At 33.4% G+C, this 21,285-nt stretch overlaps 1 protein-coding gene across 1 annotated transcript; it reads right to left on the bottom strand.

Annotated features, from left to right (window-relative positions):
- Positions 1–12,577: 12,577 nt before the first annotated feature.
- On the bottom strand, positions 12,578–13,786 carry LOC117910750. Its single transcript, XM_034824903.1, has one exon. The coding sequence runs from the start codon at positions 13,784–13,786 to the stop codon at positions 12,578–12,580; it is 1,209 nt and encodes a 402-aa protein (XP_034680794.1).
- Positions 13,787–21,285: the final 7,499 nt, after the last annotated feature.

Genomic DNA, 21,285 nt, shown 5'->3' with positions numbered 1-21,285 from the left:
GTTGCATGTGCAATTGTGTTTACCATTAAGGTTCCAAAACATTTTTAGGGAGAAACAGTTCTTACAACCTCATACAAGGATCTTACAATTTCAAATTCCATTGGATGCTTTTTTGCAATTCTATCCACACTAAATTGTTCACATCATTACTTCTAAAGGTGTTTGGATGCATTGCATTTGTTCATGTGCACAACCATATTAGAAGTAAATTAGATCCTTATGCAATTAAATGTGTGTTTTTAGGAGGCGAGTCAACAAAAAAGGGTATAAATGTAATGATCTTGTTTGAAAAAAATGTTTGTCACTTTTGACATTACTTTTTTTGAAAAAACAAACTTTCACACTTCCCTTTAGGGAGAAAATGTAAATAAAGACAACTAGTTGAGCTTTGTGTCTACTCCAAGAGTCAAAGTCAGAAAGAGATCACTCAGAATTGCTGAAAGCAAGGCTATGAATCAAACCATGAAGCTAAGGAAATGAAAATTACAAAAAACCATGAGCCTCCTCATCTTAATTTTTCATCTTCTATGAAGGATATAAATGATCTCAAAGTGCCAATAGCTCTTAGGAACTAGGTCATGTACTCTTCACCCCATATCAAATTTTGTGACTTTTCATAGACTCACCATCTTTCAAAGCCTTTAATGAATCAAGCATAGATATTCCTAAAACCGTGTAGGAAGCTTTAGAAGTTTTGGAGTGGAGGGATGTAGTGCTTCAGGAGATGAAAGCTCTTGAAAAGCATGGTACTTGGCAAATCATGGAGCTACCTAGAGGAAATACCCCAATAGGATGTAAGTGGATTTTCGTTTAAGTGTAAAGCTAATGGAACTATTGAAAGGTACAAGGCGAAACTGGTGGCAAAAGGCTACATACAACCCTATGACATTGATTACCAAGAGACATTTGTACCAGTGGCTAAGATTAATACGGTTAGAGACCTACCCTCTCTTATAGCTAATCTTGATTGGTATCTTCATCACCTAGATATCAAAAATGCATTTCTTAACAGAGAACTTGAGGAGGAAGTTTACATGCAACTGCCCCCAAGTTTTGAGAACTCTTATGGAAAAGGGAATGTGTGTAAATTAAAAAGATCTCTCTATAACCTAAAACAATGACCAAGAGCATGGTTTGACAGTTTTTCAAAGTCTATTAAGGTCTTTAGCTTCTCTCAAAGTTAGGCAAATCACACCCTATTTCTCATGCATTCTATGGATGGCAAGATTACTATTCTTATTGTGTGCGTAGATGATATTATCCTCATCAAGAATGATGAAGCTGAGATTGGACAACTTAAAACATTGCTATCAAAGGAATTTGAGATAAAGGGCATGGGTCCTTTACAGTATTTTCTTGAAATAGAGATAGCTTGATCAAGTAGAGGAATTTTAGTTTCACAAAGAAAATATACACTTGACTTGTTACAAAAGATAAGAATGCTTGGCTGCAAACTAGGAGATATTCCAATGGAGCCAAATCACAAACTTAGATTGCTCAGGAACAGCAAAGTAGATAGGGAACGTTATCAACTACTAGTAGGTATACTTATCTATCTATCACACACAAGGCCTGATATAGCATTTGCAGTGAGTGTATTGTGTCAGTTTATACACCCACCCCATGAAGAACACATGGAAGCTATATGCAAAATACTAAAGCATTTAAAAAGAACACTTGGGAAATCTCTTCTTTTAAAAAAGAGTGAACATTTAAAAGTTGAGGCATACACTGACTCTGATTAGGCAAGAGCTATTAATGATAGAAGGTCAGCCTCAGGTTTTTGTACCATGGTAAACAGAAATCTAGTCACATGGAGAAGTAAGAAGCAATCGATTGTGACAAGAAGTAGTGCAGGAGTAGAATATAGGGTTGTTGCTCAAGGAATATGTGAGCTGCTTCTATGAAGCTTTACTGTGACAATAAAGCTGCCACAAACAGAGCCAACAATCCAATGCAACATGATCGAATCAAATATGTGGAGATTGACCAACATTTCATCAAAGGAAAATTAGAGTGGTCTTATTTGTATGCCATTTATTCCATCGAATGAACAACTAGCTGATTTACTTACTAAAGGGTTGCTGAAACCTACATTTGATTACTTGACTAGCAAGCTAGGCATGATTAATATCTATGAGCTAGCTTGAGAGGAAGAATTGCATTATTTTAGGAGATTTGATTCAATCAATTTTGTTATTTTGGGAGCTAAATTTGGGATTGTGATTTGCAATTCAAATTTAATTCCTACTCGAGATTAGGTTGACAGTAGTGTAGTTTTCTATTTGAATATGTTGAGTATAGGCTATAAATATCAGATTGTACTCTTCCAATAATATAGAAAACATACAGATTCAATCCATATCTATTTATAGTTGTCAATGAAGTTTTTTAGACTTTTGCATCCTTTCTAATACTTCCTTATTCTCTTTAGAAATAATGCATAATAAGGCTGATAACTCATCCAATTGCCATTTCAAAAAAGAAAAAAAAAATTGCCTAATTTCATTTAATCCTTTCTCCAATAAATACCCAACAAAAAGACAAACTTCACTTTCAACGAGTGCATATTTTCTTCAATTGTCTTTTTAGTCACTATCCTGAATCATGTTTTACGTTGGTCCAAATGCCTTTTTAAACTGCAGAAGTAAAAAAAAAGTTACAATTTCTTAGAATTCAACTCTCATGATTTTAACCCTAAACGCTTTAGGTCCTCAGCCTTCCTCATTACCAAGAAACCCACCATTTTCTACTAACAAGCTTCATTCCAGGCCACAAGAATAAGAGGTCAATTATTAAAAATATACTCTATATTATTAATTTTCCCCAAAGAAAATTCAGGTTTGTTCTATCATAAGATTTATTATTCCTTTTGAACACTAGATTTCTAAAATGGACTAGATACCAAACAATAACTTGCAAGGGTATCCTTAACAGTGCTATAAGGTTCATTTGATAACCTAGCTAAAATAAAGTAACCTAGCTAAAATAAATTAATTGTAGACAGGCCTATTGTGGATTATGATTTTCCCTTATAGACAAAGTGAGCTTGGTTAAGGAGAAATGCCTTTAAAATGGAAAAAATTCATAGAAATAAAATGGATCGCCTAACCTTCAAAATAAACTTAAAATTTGGTAGAACCCTGAAAAATGTCACTCCACGCCACTCTTGGATAAATGCAGGAGAAGATTAGCAATACAACTTCATCATATCAGCACATCAAAGGAGCTCTTGTATAATGTTAAACATCTACTGTTGAGTACCTGTTTTGACAAAATTTGGGCAAAAATTAGAGGAGAGATGGTGCAGTCATGAGAAGGTAAATAAACATAAACGAAGTTGAAAATAAGAATAATATTGTTATAGGAGATTGAAAAGAGTAGATATAAGAGAGGTTGAAGAAGCAAATCAAAATGACTGATTTCCAGAACTTTTGAAGAACCAAGGATGTTGTGCAAAAATAAGTATGGAGAATTCATATAAATAATGGATTCAACCACAAACACTGACCAGAGAATAAAGTTATTTTCTCATTCTGTCTAAGAATTGTAAGCTTGCAATGATCTTGAAGAGGCACTGAGGATACATAGAACCATTTGCATAGTACTTTTTGGTTGATCTATCTCAATGCATTTTCTAACATCACAGAGGAAGCATCCATAAACTAAACTGTCTTCCATCATCTTGCTTCAACTTCTAAAAAGGCCAAAGGGACTAGGATACATGAATTGATCCATCCAGTCAAAGAGCAAAGAGATGTGAAACTCTAGAAGAAATGGCCTCAAGATGCATAATCAATGCGTTTAATTTTCTTGATGACCATTTAGCTTACCTTAAAGGTTATGTTTTGTTCCTGGAAAGTCTGATGGAAAGAAAATAGAGAAGGAAAATGAGAGGAAAGAAGAAGGTAGGGGAAAATTACAAAATTTTCTTGTTTGATTGTCTATGGAGAAGTCGGCAAAAAGAAAATTAAATTATTGAGAAATGCACCTTCCTTAAACTTTTCTCACCTTTTTCAGGGAAAATGGGGAGGAAATCTTTTTGCTTCCACCCCCTAAATTTTTCTTATTTTCAATAGTATTTTTTTTTTGCTTACCTTTTTACTTGGTATCCAAACATAAAAATATCATTTTACTTTAGCATTTTTTCCCCATTCCTTGGCACTTTTCAGGAATCAAACATAGTATATAAAACAAACATAATTTTGTTTAGGCATTCATTGTAAAGTACAATGCCGATGATTTTTTGGAAATTGAAAAATAGAACACAGAATTAATGAGACAAAAGCCTTGCTCAAGCTATGGTATTAAATCAATTGATTACCAAGAAACAATTAAATCAGCATAAAAGATTAACTCTACCCTGATCTCACTCTCTCAGGCTACAAAAGTAGGCCAGTCTTTTCATTGATTGCCTTTCCATGTGGAGGTCATCAGAAAGAGGTTTATATAGATGTTCTTTCTAGCTTCACATCTTCAATAAAGGAGAAGTCAGATAAGTGAAAATGTGCATTTGTGGAGTTCTATGGGTTATATTTTTGTCTCTTTTTTGTATTCCTTTTATATTAAATACAAATCATGATCCTACACGACAAACTGCATATCAATAAAATAAAAATAATTGCATGAGATACAAATGATACTAAGGGGAAAAACCATGAGTGGACCTTCTGGTCCAAAAAATTTCACTAGAACTTATGTGCAAGGTGATAATACCAAACAAGATTACCTTGCATCCAGTCTGGAAAAGAGTCCTGAACTTCTCAAATCTTCAATCTCTACATAACCCTTATGTTATCAAAAGCACTCTGGCATCCATTGAACGTAACTGCTCATCAAGGGCCTCCTCCCAAACCAGATATGGAAAAGAGACAAGAATTTATGATTCAAAAATAAATGAGGAATATGCATAAAAACAATGAATTTTTACCACAACAAATTCACCCGAAGTTCTTTCACTTGAATGCAACAACAGGTCCACAGAAATCTTGAGATTAATATGAATTTTCCAAAGAAATCTTGTGTAAGGACTTTAATCAAACTTAAACTGTTTTGAACTCTAAACACCTTTTTTTAAAACTCTTTTATTGGATATATAAGTTTTAGAAGCAACTTCTGATTTTTTACTACTTTCCAAACCCAAATTTTACAGCCTTGGGTTGACCCAAAGCTATCTGACCCATCTTAATTAATCTGGATCTTACTATGGATCAATTTAGATTATAAAAGCCACCAGAACTGGTCTATGATAAACCTTGGACTGATCCATATTTAAAAAACATGGTTTTTTTTTTTTTTTTTTCTTGGTGCATAAAAAATAACCTTAATAAAATCCTATGCACTTCTCCCAAAAAACAAAAAAAAAAAAAAAGGAAAAAAAGAACAAAAAGTCCAGAAATTTTTCATTACCAACTATTGCTTTCCATGGAGATGAAATGATGAAAATACCATTGAGAAAGAAATTTTTCATCTCCTTAAGGTGATGTAGAGCTGGATTGGATGCAAAGATGTCTCCAAAACCAAAAATAATTTGGGAGGATATTACCAATTACAATTCTGTACAAAAATCCTTGTACATGAGAACTGTGAGGATAAAAAGGTAGGACTATCTCAATGCTGATTCTAAGAAGCAAAAAATCAGGGACAAACACTCTCCTTTTATCCTTCACAATTCGCAATTCCATACCTAGTAATGTTTTTCTTTTTTAAGTCATCTTTTGCATCCAATACAGATGTAAATAAGTTTATGGAGATGGCAGATTTCTTTATTAACAGCATTCTCTGCATTTCATCTCCATGGGAAGAAATGATAGTAATGAGACATTTTGGAAGTGGTTTTATGCATTAAATTCATGAAAAAGATTTTGAAAGTTCTATGGACTTCTGTAAGTTATTTTTCTGAAAAAGTTCATGCTAGTCAAATATGGATCAATCCTAGATATATGATGAATCAATCATGAGTGGCCTTTAATCCTAGACATGATGCCTCCACATGAGTGGTACAACATTTTTTAATCGCTTATGTGTCATAGAAAACCAATAACCCAAAACATGAAGAGGGTGGGGGGAGTATTTGTTGGGGTTTGTAATGAGGCTCTAATATCATGAGAAAAAAAAAAAAAATCCCAAAAACCCTAGGATTTCCAAATATCATACAGTTCTGCCCTGGAGGCTGGAGCCAATGGTATGGATGCATATCAGTTAATTCTTTCATGTGTGCTATGAAAGTTTACAATGACAAAACCATGATCAACACAGTATTCCTAGTAGTTTTAATTAAAATACATGGGCTGTGTTTGGTTCTGGGAAAATTTGGAGGAAAATGCAAGGGAAAGAAAATAGAGAGGAAAAGTAAGAAAGAAAGAAAAAATGAAAGAAAAAAAAGATTTAAAATCAACAATTATTTTTATATGCTAGTTGAAACTCATTTCACTTGTTTTAGCTCTTCAATATAAAGATTAAATGATTTTAAAATACACAAGTTTCTAACTAATTTTAACCATATTTGATTTTCTTTCATATACTCCTTAATACAACCAAACGCATGAAAATCATTTTCCTTAGTACTTTTTGGAAACCAAACATATGCATACAATCTGCCATGTGAAATGCTCAAACTGTTGGAATATGCACGGGCATTGCATATATGCATATCATTGAGGAAATACTGTAAATCCCAGGATGAAACATCTTAAGACCAAGTCTTGGAGTCCTGGCTTATAAGCATATCATTTTGAAGAAACACAATAAAACCATGGATCAAACATCTTTAGGTCCTTGTGTATAAAAATATCATTTGAAAAAATACAATAAATCCAGGGATCAAACATCTATAGGAAAAAGTCTTGAAGAATAGATTTTAGGGAATTTAACTTACTTTACCTTAATTCCACCTAAAATGAAGGGTTCTGATGCAATAATGCAAAAAATATAACAGATAAGTCAATGGTACTTCATCATGAAACATGTCTGTAAATGTGAATGTGATCTAGTTATAACCACCACATTCTTTTTCTATGGCAACTAGTAATTGATTCAATTTCATATTCCATGATTTCTATCCTGGATGACAACAGCTACTACACCACTTTTCTTCAAACCACCTGCATTATACCTTATTTCATGATTTAATTTCTTAACATTGGAACCAAGAGAACTTCGGGTAATTGGCCATACAAAGACATGGTGAACCAAAACAATGAATTGAAGAGGAGAAAGGGAAAAAACTAAAGATAAGCAAGTTTTCCAACATGCAAGTCAATGATCAACTCATTTTACCATTTAGTCTAGCTCATCAAAAGAACGAGGAAGAGAAAGTTCAGAGAAAAATTAAGGAAAGAAGAAAAAGAAAAGAAAATTTAACTTCATTTTTATTCATCAAGTGGAGAAAACAAGATCAAAAGAAATTAGTGTTACACACATGTCAGACGCATACACATAGATATGTAGTCTCCAAACTCAGTGGACCACAAGGCAAGAGTTTGCCAAGCTGAAAAGAAGCTACTGGAGCACATGCAATGTTGAAAGTACTAAAGAAACTTATGTGTCAAGGGTGATAAGCTCAAGAAGTTTTCCAGCAAAACAGTAATGGTGGGATAAATAACAATTATTGCTTATAAGCTTGCTTAGCTAAAAAATTACCAGATTACCAACCTTCAGTATAGCACTCCAGTTATCACAGCGGTTGGCAGTTGATGTGCAAATAGTAACTCCTACATCAGTAACAAGACATTACAGCCAAACAATCTCAGCACCTGTCCTGGCCATGGCATGATGCATTATTTCAATACCAAATCAAGATGCAATTTTTTATTTTTAAGCTTAAAATAAGTCTGCCTGAAAGATATAGAAAATCAATGATAGAACGCTGATCATTAACATCACTATTTAAAGTCACAGAACTGAAGGGACTAAGGTGACTAGGAAGGTCACCAAAATGGAAAATGATCCTCAATATACCACATAGTGTATCATGTAAGTACTATTAGGTAGCCATGAATAAATAACCATATAAAAAGTTTATACAAGATCAGGTTTAGGGGCAGTGGGATAAAGAATAGTACCAACAAACTAACTATAGAGAGTTGGATTAGTATTAGGAAGTGGCTCACCCAGATTTGACCAAATCACCAAAAGTTTCGTAGTAGTAGAAACAGTGCATCGCCTTTAAAGAAAAAAGCTTGAGTTGAGAAATCACATCATTGACATTTCTGTACCGAGAAAAGCAAGGATCCACAAGGACTACATGCAACCTCAAGATTGAAAACATAACAATGAAAAATAAGGATCTTTCATCTCAAACTGAGAGTCCAAATGCTATTTGAGAAATTAAAGAAGAAAGGATAGCCACAAGTTAGTCTCTAAATAAATAAAGTATAGTTGTGCACTCACCAAGCCTAAAAGATGTGTATGGTCAAAATTTCTCAAAACACATATAAGGAGCCCAAATGAAACAACTAGTAGCATGACAATGTCACAAAGAGCAAAGGACATGCTCATGAAGATGAGGAAGTCCACAAGACTGCTACATTTAAACCTTCTTGTAAGATTGTAGAGATGAAATGCTACGTTCTTATCAAGCTGGTGAAAGAATGGTTATCTTGTTGACTAGAGGTCTCCTTGTAGTGAATCCCATGCTTGTGAGCAAAACCATGAACCAACCCTTGAGATTGGTATACTAAATAAAGCCACCTGTATGACCTTTTTATTATTATTATTATTATTATTATATATTTTATTATACCCTTTTTACCTTCCCTTCCCTTCCCCCCTGTGCCCCTCTCCCTGCCCCCTCACCCCCTTTTTTTCCCCTGAAAAGTAAACCTTTTCTTTCATTTTAATGTCAAATTTTTATTTTCTATTTGCTTCTGTTAGCTTCTTTCAAGAAAAGCAGAGAGCATGTGCCATTTTACAACAATATCATACATAAAACACACACACACACACACACAGAGACACACACACAGAGAATAGGAGAATTTCCATGGAATTTTTTATTGAAAGGTCTTTTAAGATTTAACTAGGATGTTGCCAAATAGTAGAGAAACCACTCAGTTTTTCTATGAGCATAAATGAAATGTCAGGAAACATTTCACACTCAAAATGAGCAACATTTCTAGCTGATAGACATGAATAAAATACAATACAATATCAGAAAGTTCAAGATATTAAAACTGCTAACCAACTTTCCTAAATGCATAAACCGTTTGGATATGGACCTAATAACATACTTCATCATGCGTGGCCCAATACTTGTGTAAGGAGAGACAAAATAAATTGATGGGATAACATACAGGAGGAAGACTCAAACTTGAGACCTTTGACTTGAAATCAACCATAGTTCTAATACCATGTCAATCTATCAACTTGAGGGTGTTAGAATATGAGTCCACAATGTATACCATACTAACATAAACCAAATCATTGTCCAGATATACCAAGTTCCACTTTGTTATCTACTCTCACAAACCAATATTCTTCCAAATTCAAACTACAAATGCTTTAATTATCATCTGACATATTCCTGCATCCCTTGAGATATTTTCAACCTTAAGAAAATAAAAAATTCAGCTGATAATCCAAAAAATTGTAGAAAAATTCAAATAAAATATTCAAGTTAACCAGCATATCCACTTAGTGTTTTATTATTACTTATCTATTATGTGATAATAAAAACCAGAATAAGTTCCAAGCTTACAGGTCCAACACAAACTTATTCAAGTCTAAAATCAAGAAGAAAATAAAGAATAAAGCCATGCCATTATTAACCAAAAAAAAAAAAATACACCACTTGCAATATGCTTTTCGTGTGCTAACTGCCAAGCAACCCAAACTCAACAGCATAATAAAATGGAGAGTCTAAAATTTTAGTTATGCTAAAATGTAATTTATATTTATGAGCAAAACAAATTTCTAGGGTGTCAGATGTGTTCAAGTACTTGCCTCGATAATTTAAGTTATGGGTCTAAGCAAGGCTTCACCATTAGTGAATTTAACTGGTATTCCAGCATGCTTCAAGCCATAAGTTCAAGCAAAGCCTTGAAAATCATTTTCGGTTTAATCAGAAAATCTAACATGCTTCTGATATGTTACTAGGGTTTTTGTATAACATTGATTTATTTCCATGAATTCATCTGCCAACCATGGAGCACAAAACATAAACCAAGGTATAAATAAATGCATGGGAATTTACACAAACAATCACGATATTTGGTGGGTGCAAACCAAATAAGGAAGAGGCATCTAGCTTCCACAAAAACAATCCTAAAGTGGCTAATATTACCTTCAACTGTTTTTTTTTGCTTCACTATTATGTTATTCATTTTCTTCCATCTGCATAACCATCATGCTGACAAATCCTCAAAGAAAGAAAAAAGACAGAAAAAAACACTTAAAAAGTATGCAGAAAGAGAATGAGAAATCTGATTATACAGGTAATAAATGAACACTCCCTCAAGTAAATGTTCAGGCATGATTGTTGAAGAGAGGGAGTTTCAACAAGAAATCAAATAGCAACAGCAAGACATATATTTCATTTTTATTTTGTAGATTGTATGTATTTAATTCTTATTTCCCCTCTATCTCATCTTTATTTTGTATAATTGTTACCCCTTTATAGATGAAAGACCAAGAACATAATAATAATCTTGTTGAATCGATAGTATAATAATAATAATAATAATAATAATAATATTTCCCCTCTATCTCATCTTTATTTTGTATAATTGTTACCCCTTTATAGATGAAAGACCAAGAACATAATAATAATCTTGTTAATAATAATAATAATAATATTTTCATAGAAGTTAATTTCTGTAGGAAACTATCAGTATTTTGATGCTTACCACATTTCTACTTTCTACATAACATGAGTTGCATAATGTTCATAAGAATTTTGTGCTTTGCAAACCCAGTATTGCAAATTTATACACTTCAATCCATATGGGTGCCTAGTGTCTAAACTTCTAAAATTTTAATATTTGCATATAATAAGTAGTATCAAGTGTCAATACTGTATCAGTAAAATCATATATTAAAATTCTAAAAATAATAGAAATAATAATAGTCCATCAGATAAAAATTAATGCATTTTAATTACTCAAGAAGACAAAGGTAAATGAACCAAGCAATAGGCACAAGTTCAGTAAAGAGTTTCTCCAGCATCTACTGCTCAACTTTCCTTTTTTTTTTCTTTCAGTAGGATAATTACAGCATATTTTATGAAAGATGAATATCTTATTTTTTTTTTGATCAATATGAAAGATGATATCTTATCTTCCAATGAGAGTTGTAGTTTGTTTAAGGGGTAGAAAAGGAACAAAAAAAATGAGGGAAATCTGAAAAGAAATATAGTCAAGTATGATTGTTGGGACTTAAGCTGGCATGAACACTGCTTGGTTGTGCTCTAAGATTATTTAGTCTAGAAATAAAAGGCCACTTTGTAGATTGAGAAACAAATAATAATAATAAACTCAACTATTAAATAATCAATGTTGCTAGTCTTGGATAGAAATGCTTCTAATTATTTATACTATAATAATTATAATAATACTAATAATAGTAATAGTTAACAATAATGACAATAAACTCAATTACACAATGATGAATATGGCTAGTCTTGGATACAAATGCTTCTAATTATTTCTATGATAAATTTCATAAACCCCCTTCCTGAAACAACATGGCAACTAGTGATGCTTGAGATTAACCCTACAATGAATTATTTCATCTCCGAATTAGCTAATCATGGAAGAAAAAGGAATGCAATTTCTTACTTGGTCAAATTAAGAGCTTGACATGTGGTTTCTAAGACAGGGTTAGTAACACCCCACAACCAATAACAGACAAAATATTCTCCCAATTAATTAACTGCAAATTGTAATCAACAAGAAAAAAATGAAGAAGAATACAGGGAAATTAAAAAACTCATACACCAAGATTACAGTAAGATTTGCAAGAAAAGGAAGCAAACATACTCCCCACCTGGCACACCACAGAATAATACTACTAAAGGAGTTTCCATTGGATAAGTAACTTAAGTATCGAAATTGAGATCATTGAGAATAATCAATTGAAAAAACTGTGTTGTTAATAATGAGATTGCAATCAACTCTTAATGTTAAAAGTACATACATGGAAACTCTAACATCATGCATTTTACCTTTCTACCAAGCTACACAGATTATTCCTGCAAAACTGTTCGAAAATTCCCCCCCTTGTTGCTATAAATTACATAAAAAACCTGAAGATATGCAGTGAGATAACCAATATGTATGCTAAACATACAATCATGCAACCAAACATGACACTCTTTTCTTCAAGTCCTTTTGCTTGGTTGTCGTTAAATGTGGCCTTTCTGAGCAAGGAAGAGCCCTATGGTAGGAGAATACAAAGATGTCCTCTAATCCCCATCATCTTGCAAGGGATAGAGCTTCACCTTGAGGCCAGCAGACTGGTTCAACAAGAACATGAATAGAAATCACCACACTGATGTGCCCAAAAGAAGCAGTCATACCCTTTGAACCAGAACTGACTAAACACATCACAACTGGGAGACACCAATTTTGCTATGGAAGTCTTATTCCTCAAATGGATGCGTAGATATCTTCTCCAGCAGCAATGGCCAGTCTTCTCCAAGCTGCTGTGGGTTTAGTTCCATTGCAACCTTAAAATCAAGCAACGATACTGGGGAACAGGATCTCCCTTCTTGCATGCCCTCCAAAGGCCTACAGCTACTTTGAATCTGATAATGATGACCTGGCCACACACCATTTGCAAGCTTCCCACCAGACTGCTGCTTGTTGGAACTGTTCTTCGTCATGTCATGGCCATATCTTGCACCTACCATTTCCATGCACGACCTGATTAAACCCTTCAAGTAAATATCCAGACCATTGTTTAACAAATTAGCAGAGTCCACTGACACCCCTTCAAGACCATGTGTTGTAGCAATCTGTTGCATACGTTCCCTTAACGTCTCAATATCGTACAGTCTACCACTATCAAGTGAGGTAGCAGATCTAACACTGCTCATCAAAGGCAAAGTCTTTCGGGCCCCACCAACACTAACAGAAAAGAATGGAATCCCAAGTGGAGCATGGAGTAGACTTCGAGAGGGTACTTCTTTCCCACCTTCGGCAACTAGGTCATTCTGGTCCTTGCTATTTACAGAAACTGGACCATCAGGTGGTGTCTTTATTAGTGATAATTTAGCAGGGTGATGGAATGAAACCTCCCCGTCATTCTTTGATTGCTCTATCAGTTCTTGATGATGCTGCAACTGCTTCTGAATATCAACGGGAGTGAAATGCCCGTTTTCCAATATTGTAGAAAAATCACTGTCACCTGTACCTGCCAGCTGATGAGATGCGCAGTCAGCCTTCCCATTCAGTATAACAACTGGACGGTCCCCGACTTTACGATCACGAATTGATGATCTAACCTTTTTCGGTGACAATGGCAAGACATTTCCATTCAAAAATACAGGCTGGTTTAGGGCCTTAGTTAGAGTAGACTTTGGAGCTTCTTCATCATTAACTGCTGGTGGCGATTTCGCATGACAAGCATTTCTCAAGATTGAACAAATAAGCCTATTGTGAAGTGCAACATTCTCTTTCCCTAGTATCCTAAAACAAAGCTTATTAAACTCAACCTTGGTTAGCTTCAATGCCAATAATCTATTCAAATAATAAAAATACTGCTTCGACCTTTCCGGCCCAAGTCTCTTCACTATATCAGCTTTCAACTGGACAAGATTAACCCGCGAATCTTGATGTGGAGGTTGCATTTCTCAACAAACAGAATCATGAACAGATCATCAATTTCACTCCCCAAACCCAAAAAAATCCACACTAAATCAGTACTTTTTTGGTCCTCCTCCGGAAGCCCACATTGCACAACTCTCTAATATACACACAGGTAACTTCGACAAACCCCAGCAATGCCACCAGCCCCAAACACATGTTTCTTGAGGGGAGAAGTCGAATCCACAAGCCCAGAGATTCCAACTAACTCTCCCTCCAAAATTTCAACTCTCAACAAATTTTGAATTCACATTCCAGAAACCCAAATCCTAACCCTAACAGTCATCAAACTCCAAAATTCAAACTCCAATTTACAAAACCCCTGAATCAGGCCTCCACACAGCTCGACTAAAACGACACCGTTATTAAAAAATCCCAGACACCAACCCCACCAACAATCCCCTCAAAGACCCACCAAAAAAAAATCGAAAAAGGGAGATCTCTAAGAGGTTATTTACCAGGGCTTCCAATCCCAACTCCAATTTTTGCTCTTTTTGTTGCAGAGAATTGAGAGAGATAATTGGCAGAGATTCGCGGCTCGAGAGAGAGAGAGAAAAGGCGAGAAAGCAGAGAGAAAATTAAGGGCCTGACCTGTTTGGAGGCTGAGAAAAACTGAAGGAAAATTGAGATTCAGAGAAGCATAATCAAAGCCAAAGGCTTATGGGTCGGGGTTGCTTCTTCTTCCATTATGCTTTTTGCTTCGTTTTCCATTGGTCTGAGAGCTTTCTCTATCCTCCTACTCTCCGTTTCTCTCTCTACAAATCGCTCTGCATTTCCATTTTCTCTCTCTCGAATTCTCGCGGGTTTCTCTGTGAATCAGAGATTGAAGAACCCTTTTCTCTTTCTCTCTCTTCTTCTCTTTGTGTCTTCGTTTTTCCCTTCTAATATTTCTTTCCTTTTTCCTTTTTTTTTTTTTTTTCCTTTCGGATTTAATATTTGGAAACTTCTATTTGATTTTCCATTTTTTAAACTACTTTGGAAACTTCTATTTTTCTCCCTAATTATTTTGGAAACTTCTATTTCTTGTCATACTCAAATGGAGGGTCTCTCACAAAATAAGGTTTTGATGGGTTACATGGGATTACTTTGAACTAATTCTAAGATTTAAAATTTGGATCTTGTCTTATTTTTTATTTACATTTTTCCAACCTTAAAGTTATCCATTAATTAAATTTATTCCAATTTTTTTGTTAAATTTTTTTTTAAAAGCATAAATAATAAATATATAACAAAAAATTATGTAAAAATTGTAAGTAAAATTTGAAGGTTTATTTATGGCTAAGTTTGGTTCTCAAAAATTTTGAGGAAAAATGTGAGAGAAAGAAAATAGAGAAGAAAAATAGAAGGAAAGAAAAAAAAATGAAAGAAAATAAAAAATAAAATCAAAATTAATAAATTATTTTTATATATTTTTTCAAACTTATTTCACTTAATTTCCTCTGTTATATAAAAATTAAATAGTTTTAAAATATATAAATTTTTAATTAATTTTAATTATATTTAATTTTCTTTAAAAAAAATTATAGTGAAACCATAAGAAAATCATTTTACTTTATATATATTTTTTTTCCTTGGTATTTTCCAGGAATCAAACATAATTAATATATGAATTTGTTGTCATGAAAATGAAGTCATAATATTTAACTTTTGCATTTAATAATATAAATAGAAAAAGTAGAAATAGAAGTTGAAAACTGCATTTAATATTTTTAATAAAATTATTATGGTATTTTCAAAAATTTTAATTAAATCAAAATTTGTTTTATGTATATAAAATTCACATTGGGACAGGTCATGTTGAGAGTAGTATCCAAATTCTTTTAAAATTTGTGTTTTACCTTCAAATATTTTTTTATTGTTTGAGAAATTCTGCCAAATAATTCTAAAATTTTATATCATAATTCTTTGGAATAACTTTTCTTTTGGTGGTGGATCCATACGTTTGATTTTCTTTTTCGTTTATATGTTCAATCTATGACGATAAGTATAACAACTAGGAAGTTTTAACCGATTTCCATTAGATAAATATGTTGTTTCATCATATGTGTATTTTGAATATTTGTATTTCAAATCCTTATATTTATCTTTTGTGTTGTGAAAGTTCTCATGTTAATTATTGAAATTACCTAAAGGGGATAAATTTCATTTTTCTTTTCTCAATTACAGATTTCTCTAATCAATATGTGATGATGATCAAATATCATAATAAATTCCAACCACACAATGCATATATAATGTATCAAAAGTTTGGAGTTGTACTAACAGTGGGTTTAATAGATTTGCTATATTCTTAACTACAAATTTCTTTAATCAATATGACATGATCAAATATCATAATAAATTCCAATTATACAATGTTAGCCAGAAAAGTCATTGATTTTAGGACATGAAATACACACGGAGAATATCACAACCATATGTGTGTATGATATATATAAAGAATGTTGGATGAGGAAATTATGGACACAAGTAAATCAGAATCGTGTGTTACCATTTACATTTGGCAATAGCCTCTAAACCAAATCGGAATCATGTATTGTCATTCATATATTTAGCAATAGTGTGTGATCTACATGGAAACTTGGTGGTGGTAGGAGCCTATAAATAAAGGTCTCCTCTCCTTATTCTATTCATCTAGGTTGAGAGAAAAAGAGTGGTACAACTCTTTGAGTGAAAAAGTAAGGTTCTCTTGAGAGTTAGAGAATTATTATTCTTTTAGGTGTAATTGGGTTTTGGGTTTGTAAGGAGTGAGTTTTGTAAACACTTATGGTTATTTTTCTCCCTATAGTGAAGATTTGCAGCAACTTTGTGAACGTAGCTTGTTTTAAGTGAACCACATGAATTTCGTGTATTGATTTTGTCTGCTTTATTTCATTATTATTTCCACGTTTTTATTTGCTTCATTAATTTGGTCTTTGGGGAGGTTTATTTCCTAACAATTGGTATCAGAGCGAGGTTCTGTGGTGTTCTAGGAGCTTGGAGGTAGTCTAAGGAGATTGGAATTTAAGAGGAATGATTGTGACCCCTCTAGACTTTCCTGGGAACTTTTAATTATGTCTAAGGAGGTTGGGTTTTAAACGAGACTATTGTGATCCCTCAAATCTTTCTTAAGAAACTTCTTAGTGGTTTATAACTTTAAGTGGAAGTTTCTTTGCAATTTTTATAGGTACAGACGTACTATAAAAAGTACAATTTTCGCAAAAGTCTTGAGGAACTAGATTTGAGAGGGAGTGATGGCATTAAATGAAGGAAAGAGCATCAGAATTAAGAAGTTCAGTGGTGAATATTTTAGATTATAGAAAATGCAAATTGAAGATTTATCAGAAAGGCATGTATTTGCCTCTTTTAGGAGAAAAAGCAATAGATATGAGGATGAACAGTGGGCTTTACTTGATAGGCAAGTGTTTGGAGTTATTCCGTTGACGTTATCTTGTAATGTTGCTTTCAAAATTGCGAAGGAGAAGACCATGATGGGCCTTATGACAATTCTCTCTGACATATACGAGAAGCCATTCGCTTTAAATAAAGTGCACTTGATGAAACGGTTGTTCAATTTGTGAATGATAGAAGGCGCATTTGTAGTAGCTCACATAAACAAATTTAGTATAATCACAATACAACTAAGTTCGGTGGAAATCAAGTTCGGGGACGAAGTTTGAGTTCTGATCCTTCTATTTTCTCTACCGAAAATCTGGAATACGATGGTAACAGTAATGAACAATTCTTTTAGGAGTAAGAAGATGGTATTTAAGGATGTTTGAGATCTAATTCTAAGTAAAGAAATACATTGGAGAAAATTAGAAGAAACATCAAGTTTTGCCTTAAACACTGAATCCAGAGGTAAACCCAATGATAGAAACTCAAATAAGAGAAAATCAAAATCAAGACAGAGCAAGTCTAGATCTAGGAAGAAAGAGATTAGTGTTGGAACTACGGTAAGAATAGTCACTTGAAGAATGATTGTAGAGTACTAAAAAAGAACAATGATAGTGTAAAGGAATCCATGAATGTAGCCGAAGATACTTTCTATGCTCTAATCCTAAGTGTTAATAGTCTAGTTGAATCCTAGATTTTGGATTATAAGGCATTGTTTCACTGTACCTTGCACTATGAAATCATGGAGAACTACATAAGTGGTGATTTTGGAAAGGTTCATCTAGTTGATGATGAGATCTTGACGATTAGGAGGAAATGTGATATTCAAATGAAGTTGCCTTGAAAGACGTGAGATTTATTCTTGGTCTAAAAGAAATTTAATCTTAATGGGTCAACTTGATCAAGAAGGTTATTGTACAACATTCACAGAGAGTGAATGAAAGATCACCAATGGAGCAATGGCCATAGCTCTTGGAAAGAAGAATGATATTCTCTATGTTACTTCTAGCATGGAGAATATTGTTGCAATTGTAGAATTAGATGAGAGGTCTAAAATCTAGTACCAGAGATTCGGTCATATAAGTGAGAAATGGATGAAGGTTATTCTTTTAAAAAGGAAACTGCTAGATTTGAAATTAATAGCAATTAATCTATGTGAGGACTATATTTTTGGCAAGCAGAAAATGGTCGGTTTCTCAAAGATTGACAAGCCACCCAAAGTAGAGAAGTTAGAGCTGGTTCACATAGACATGTGGGAGACATCACATGTTTCATCTATTAGAGGCTCATTGCACTACGCCACCTTAATTGATGACTCTACTGGGAAGGTATGAGTTTATTTTTTGAAAAAGAAATAAGAAGTTTGTAATGTTTTCAAAAAATGGAAAGCCATGATAGAGAATGAGACGGGCTTGACAGTGAAGTGATTAAAATCCGACAATAAAGGAGAGTACAAAGACAAGAAGCTTAAAGAGTTTTGTGCAACCAATTTTGGGATTTTAAAAATTGAAAAATCATCAGAAACAGAGATGTCATCTTCAATGAGAAAGTAATGTACAAGGATAAGTCATCTACAAAATCTACTAACACAAAAGTCAAAACTAAAAAGAAAAAGTACATTGAGTTTGAGAAAAACTCTAAGAAGTACTATTTGGGGATTGATAGAATCCTGGAAATGAAGTCTTTCAAGAAGAAACATGCACTTCTGTAATAGAAGTGAGACCCTTTTTGAGAACTCCTAAATTGGTACAATACTATTCACATTTTTTGCATTATTTATTGTTGACTGACACTAGAGAATAGAGTGTTATGATGAAACAATTTAGGTTGAAGATTCGGTCAAGTGGGAGTCTACCATGGAAGAAGAGGTGGACTGGTTAATGTCAAATTAGACACGGGATATAACTGAACTACTAGAAGGGAAGAAAACTTTACATAACAAATGGGGTTTCAGGATCAAAGAAGAGCATGATGGAAGCAAACATTACAAAGCTAGACTGGTAGTCAAAGGATTTTAGTAGAAAGTAGACTAGACTGAGATTTTCTCTCTAGTAGTGAAGCTGACGATAATCAGGTTGACGCTGAAGATGGTAGTTGTAGAAAATTTATATCTTATGTCGTTAGATGTAAAGATAACCTTCCTTCATGGCAATTTGGAGGAAGAAATTTATATGAAGCAATCATAAGGCTTCATGATAGCAAACAAAGAAAGCCTCATGTGTAAGTTGAAGAAGAGTTTGTGTGGTTTGAAATAGGTTCTAAGACAATGGCACAAGAAATTCGATAGCTTCATGAGTAGTAGGGGTTTTACAAGATGTCAATCAAATCATTGTTGTTATATCAAAAAGTTTAACAATGGCTTTATTATTTTACTTTTGTATGTAGATGATATGCTCATTGCAGGTTCTAATGTGTGAGAGATAAATAACTTAAAGCTAGAATTATTGAAGTAGCTTACAATGAAATATCTAGGCACTGCAAAGCAGATTCTTGGAATGAGGATTAACAAGGACATAGCAGTTGTGCTTTGAAATTGTCACAGGTAGAGTACATCAACAAAGTACTCTTTAGGTTTAACATGCAAAATGTTAAACCAGTGAGCATGCCTTTAGGTGCCCATTTCAAATTTTCCAAAGAACAATCATTGAAGACTGAGGAAGAACATGATCACATCAAGAAGGTTCCTTATGCCTTAGCCATTGGAAGTTTGGTGTATGCTATTGTAGACCCCCATTTGGGGCAGGGTCCACAACTATGGTTTGTACGAGACTAGATATTGGGCAAGTAGTGAGAGTGGTGAGCAAGTACATGAAAATCCTGATAAGATGCACTAGGAATCAATTAAATGGATCCTTAGATATCTATGAAGTACCAAAAGAATGATATTCTATTTTAGAAGTGGAGATATGGAATTGGAAGGCTTTGCTAATGCTGACTTAACTAGAGATGTCAACAATAGAAAAAACACTGTAGGATATGTGTATACTTTTGAAGGAATTGTGGTGAGTTGGGTTTCTCAATTGTAGAAAGTTGTAGTTATCTCCATTACTGAGGTGAAATACATTGCTATTACAAAAGCTAGTAGGGAGATGATTTGACTTCAAGGTTTCTTGGAAGAGTTGGGAAAGAAAAAGGAGAACAATGTCCTTTTTTCTAATAGTCAGAATACAATTCACTTGGCGAAGAACCTATCTTTTTATGCTAGAATGAAGCATATTTAGACAAAATATTATTTAATTCGATCTTTTCTAGAGGATTTGCATTGATCTTGTGTGAAAACGTAATCATAATTGTGTATTGTCATTCATATATTTGGCAATAACGTCTAAACTAGATCAAAATCATGTATTGCTATTCATATATTTGGCAATAGTGTGTGATCTACATGGAAACCTGTTAGTGGTAGGAGCCTATAAATAGAGGCCTCATTTCCTCATTTTATTCATCTAGAATTAAGAGAAAAATAGTGGTACAACTCTTTGAGTGAAAAAGTAAGGTTCTTTTGAGAGTTAGAGAATTATTATTATTCCCTTGGTTGTAATTGGGTTTTGGGTTTGTAAGGAGTGAGTTTTGTAAACACCTGTGGTTATTTTTCTCCCTATAGTGAAGATTTGTAGTAGCTCCGTGGATGTAACTTATTTTGGGTGAACCATGTAAATTTCGTGTGATGATTTTTTCTGCTCAATTTCGTTGTTATTTCCATGTTTTTATTCGCTTCATTAGTTTGGTTTTTTGGGAGGATTATTTCTTAACACACAATGATTATATACTGTGCCAAAAACTCTAGAGATGTAAAAATAGTGGGTTTAATAGATCACACGAAAAATCCACTAATTTTGAAAGAATAATTACATAAACTTAAGTTAGATCAAATGCCACCTTCTCTTAAGGGTCAGCCAACTAATCTAAACTAATTCACTATTGTCCCTAAATAGTTAGCCTAACATATGATAATTTTGGCTAAGAAAAGAGCTTGACTTATCATGACTTTATAGTCCTTTAGGTATCATCCTTAACTATTGACTCATGAAATATGTTAGTACTAGCCTAAAATGATATCCTCAATCAAATCCTAACCCAAAATATTGAATATATTGATTTTAGTGAA

This window comes from Vitis riparia, unplaced genomic scaffold, assembly GCF_004353265.1.
Source record: "Vitis riparia cultivar Riparia Gloire de Montpellier isolate 1030 unplaced genomic scaffold, EGFV_Vit.rip_1.0 scaffold835_pilon_pilon, whole genome shotgun sequence".
Lineage (NCBI taxonomy): Eukaryota > Viridiplantae > Streptophyta > Magnoliopsida > Vitales > Vitaceae > Vitis > Vitis riparia.
The sequence above is the reverse complement of the archived record's forward strand: the minus strand, read 5'-3'. Positions and strand labels throughout refer to the sequence as shown.

What these genes read in the sequence shown, in the direction of transcription:
- LOC117910750 (XM_034824903.1), bottom strand. Translation starts at nt 13,786, where the DNA reads ATGCAACCTCCACATCAAGATTCGCGGGTTAATCTTGTCCAGTTGAAA.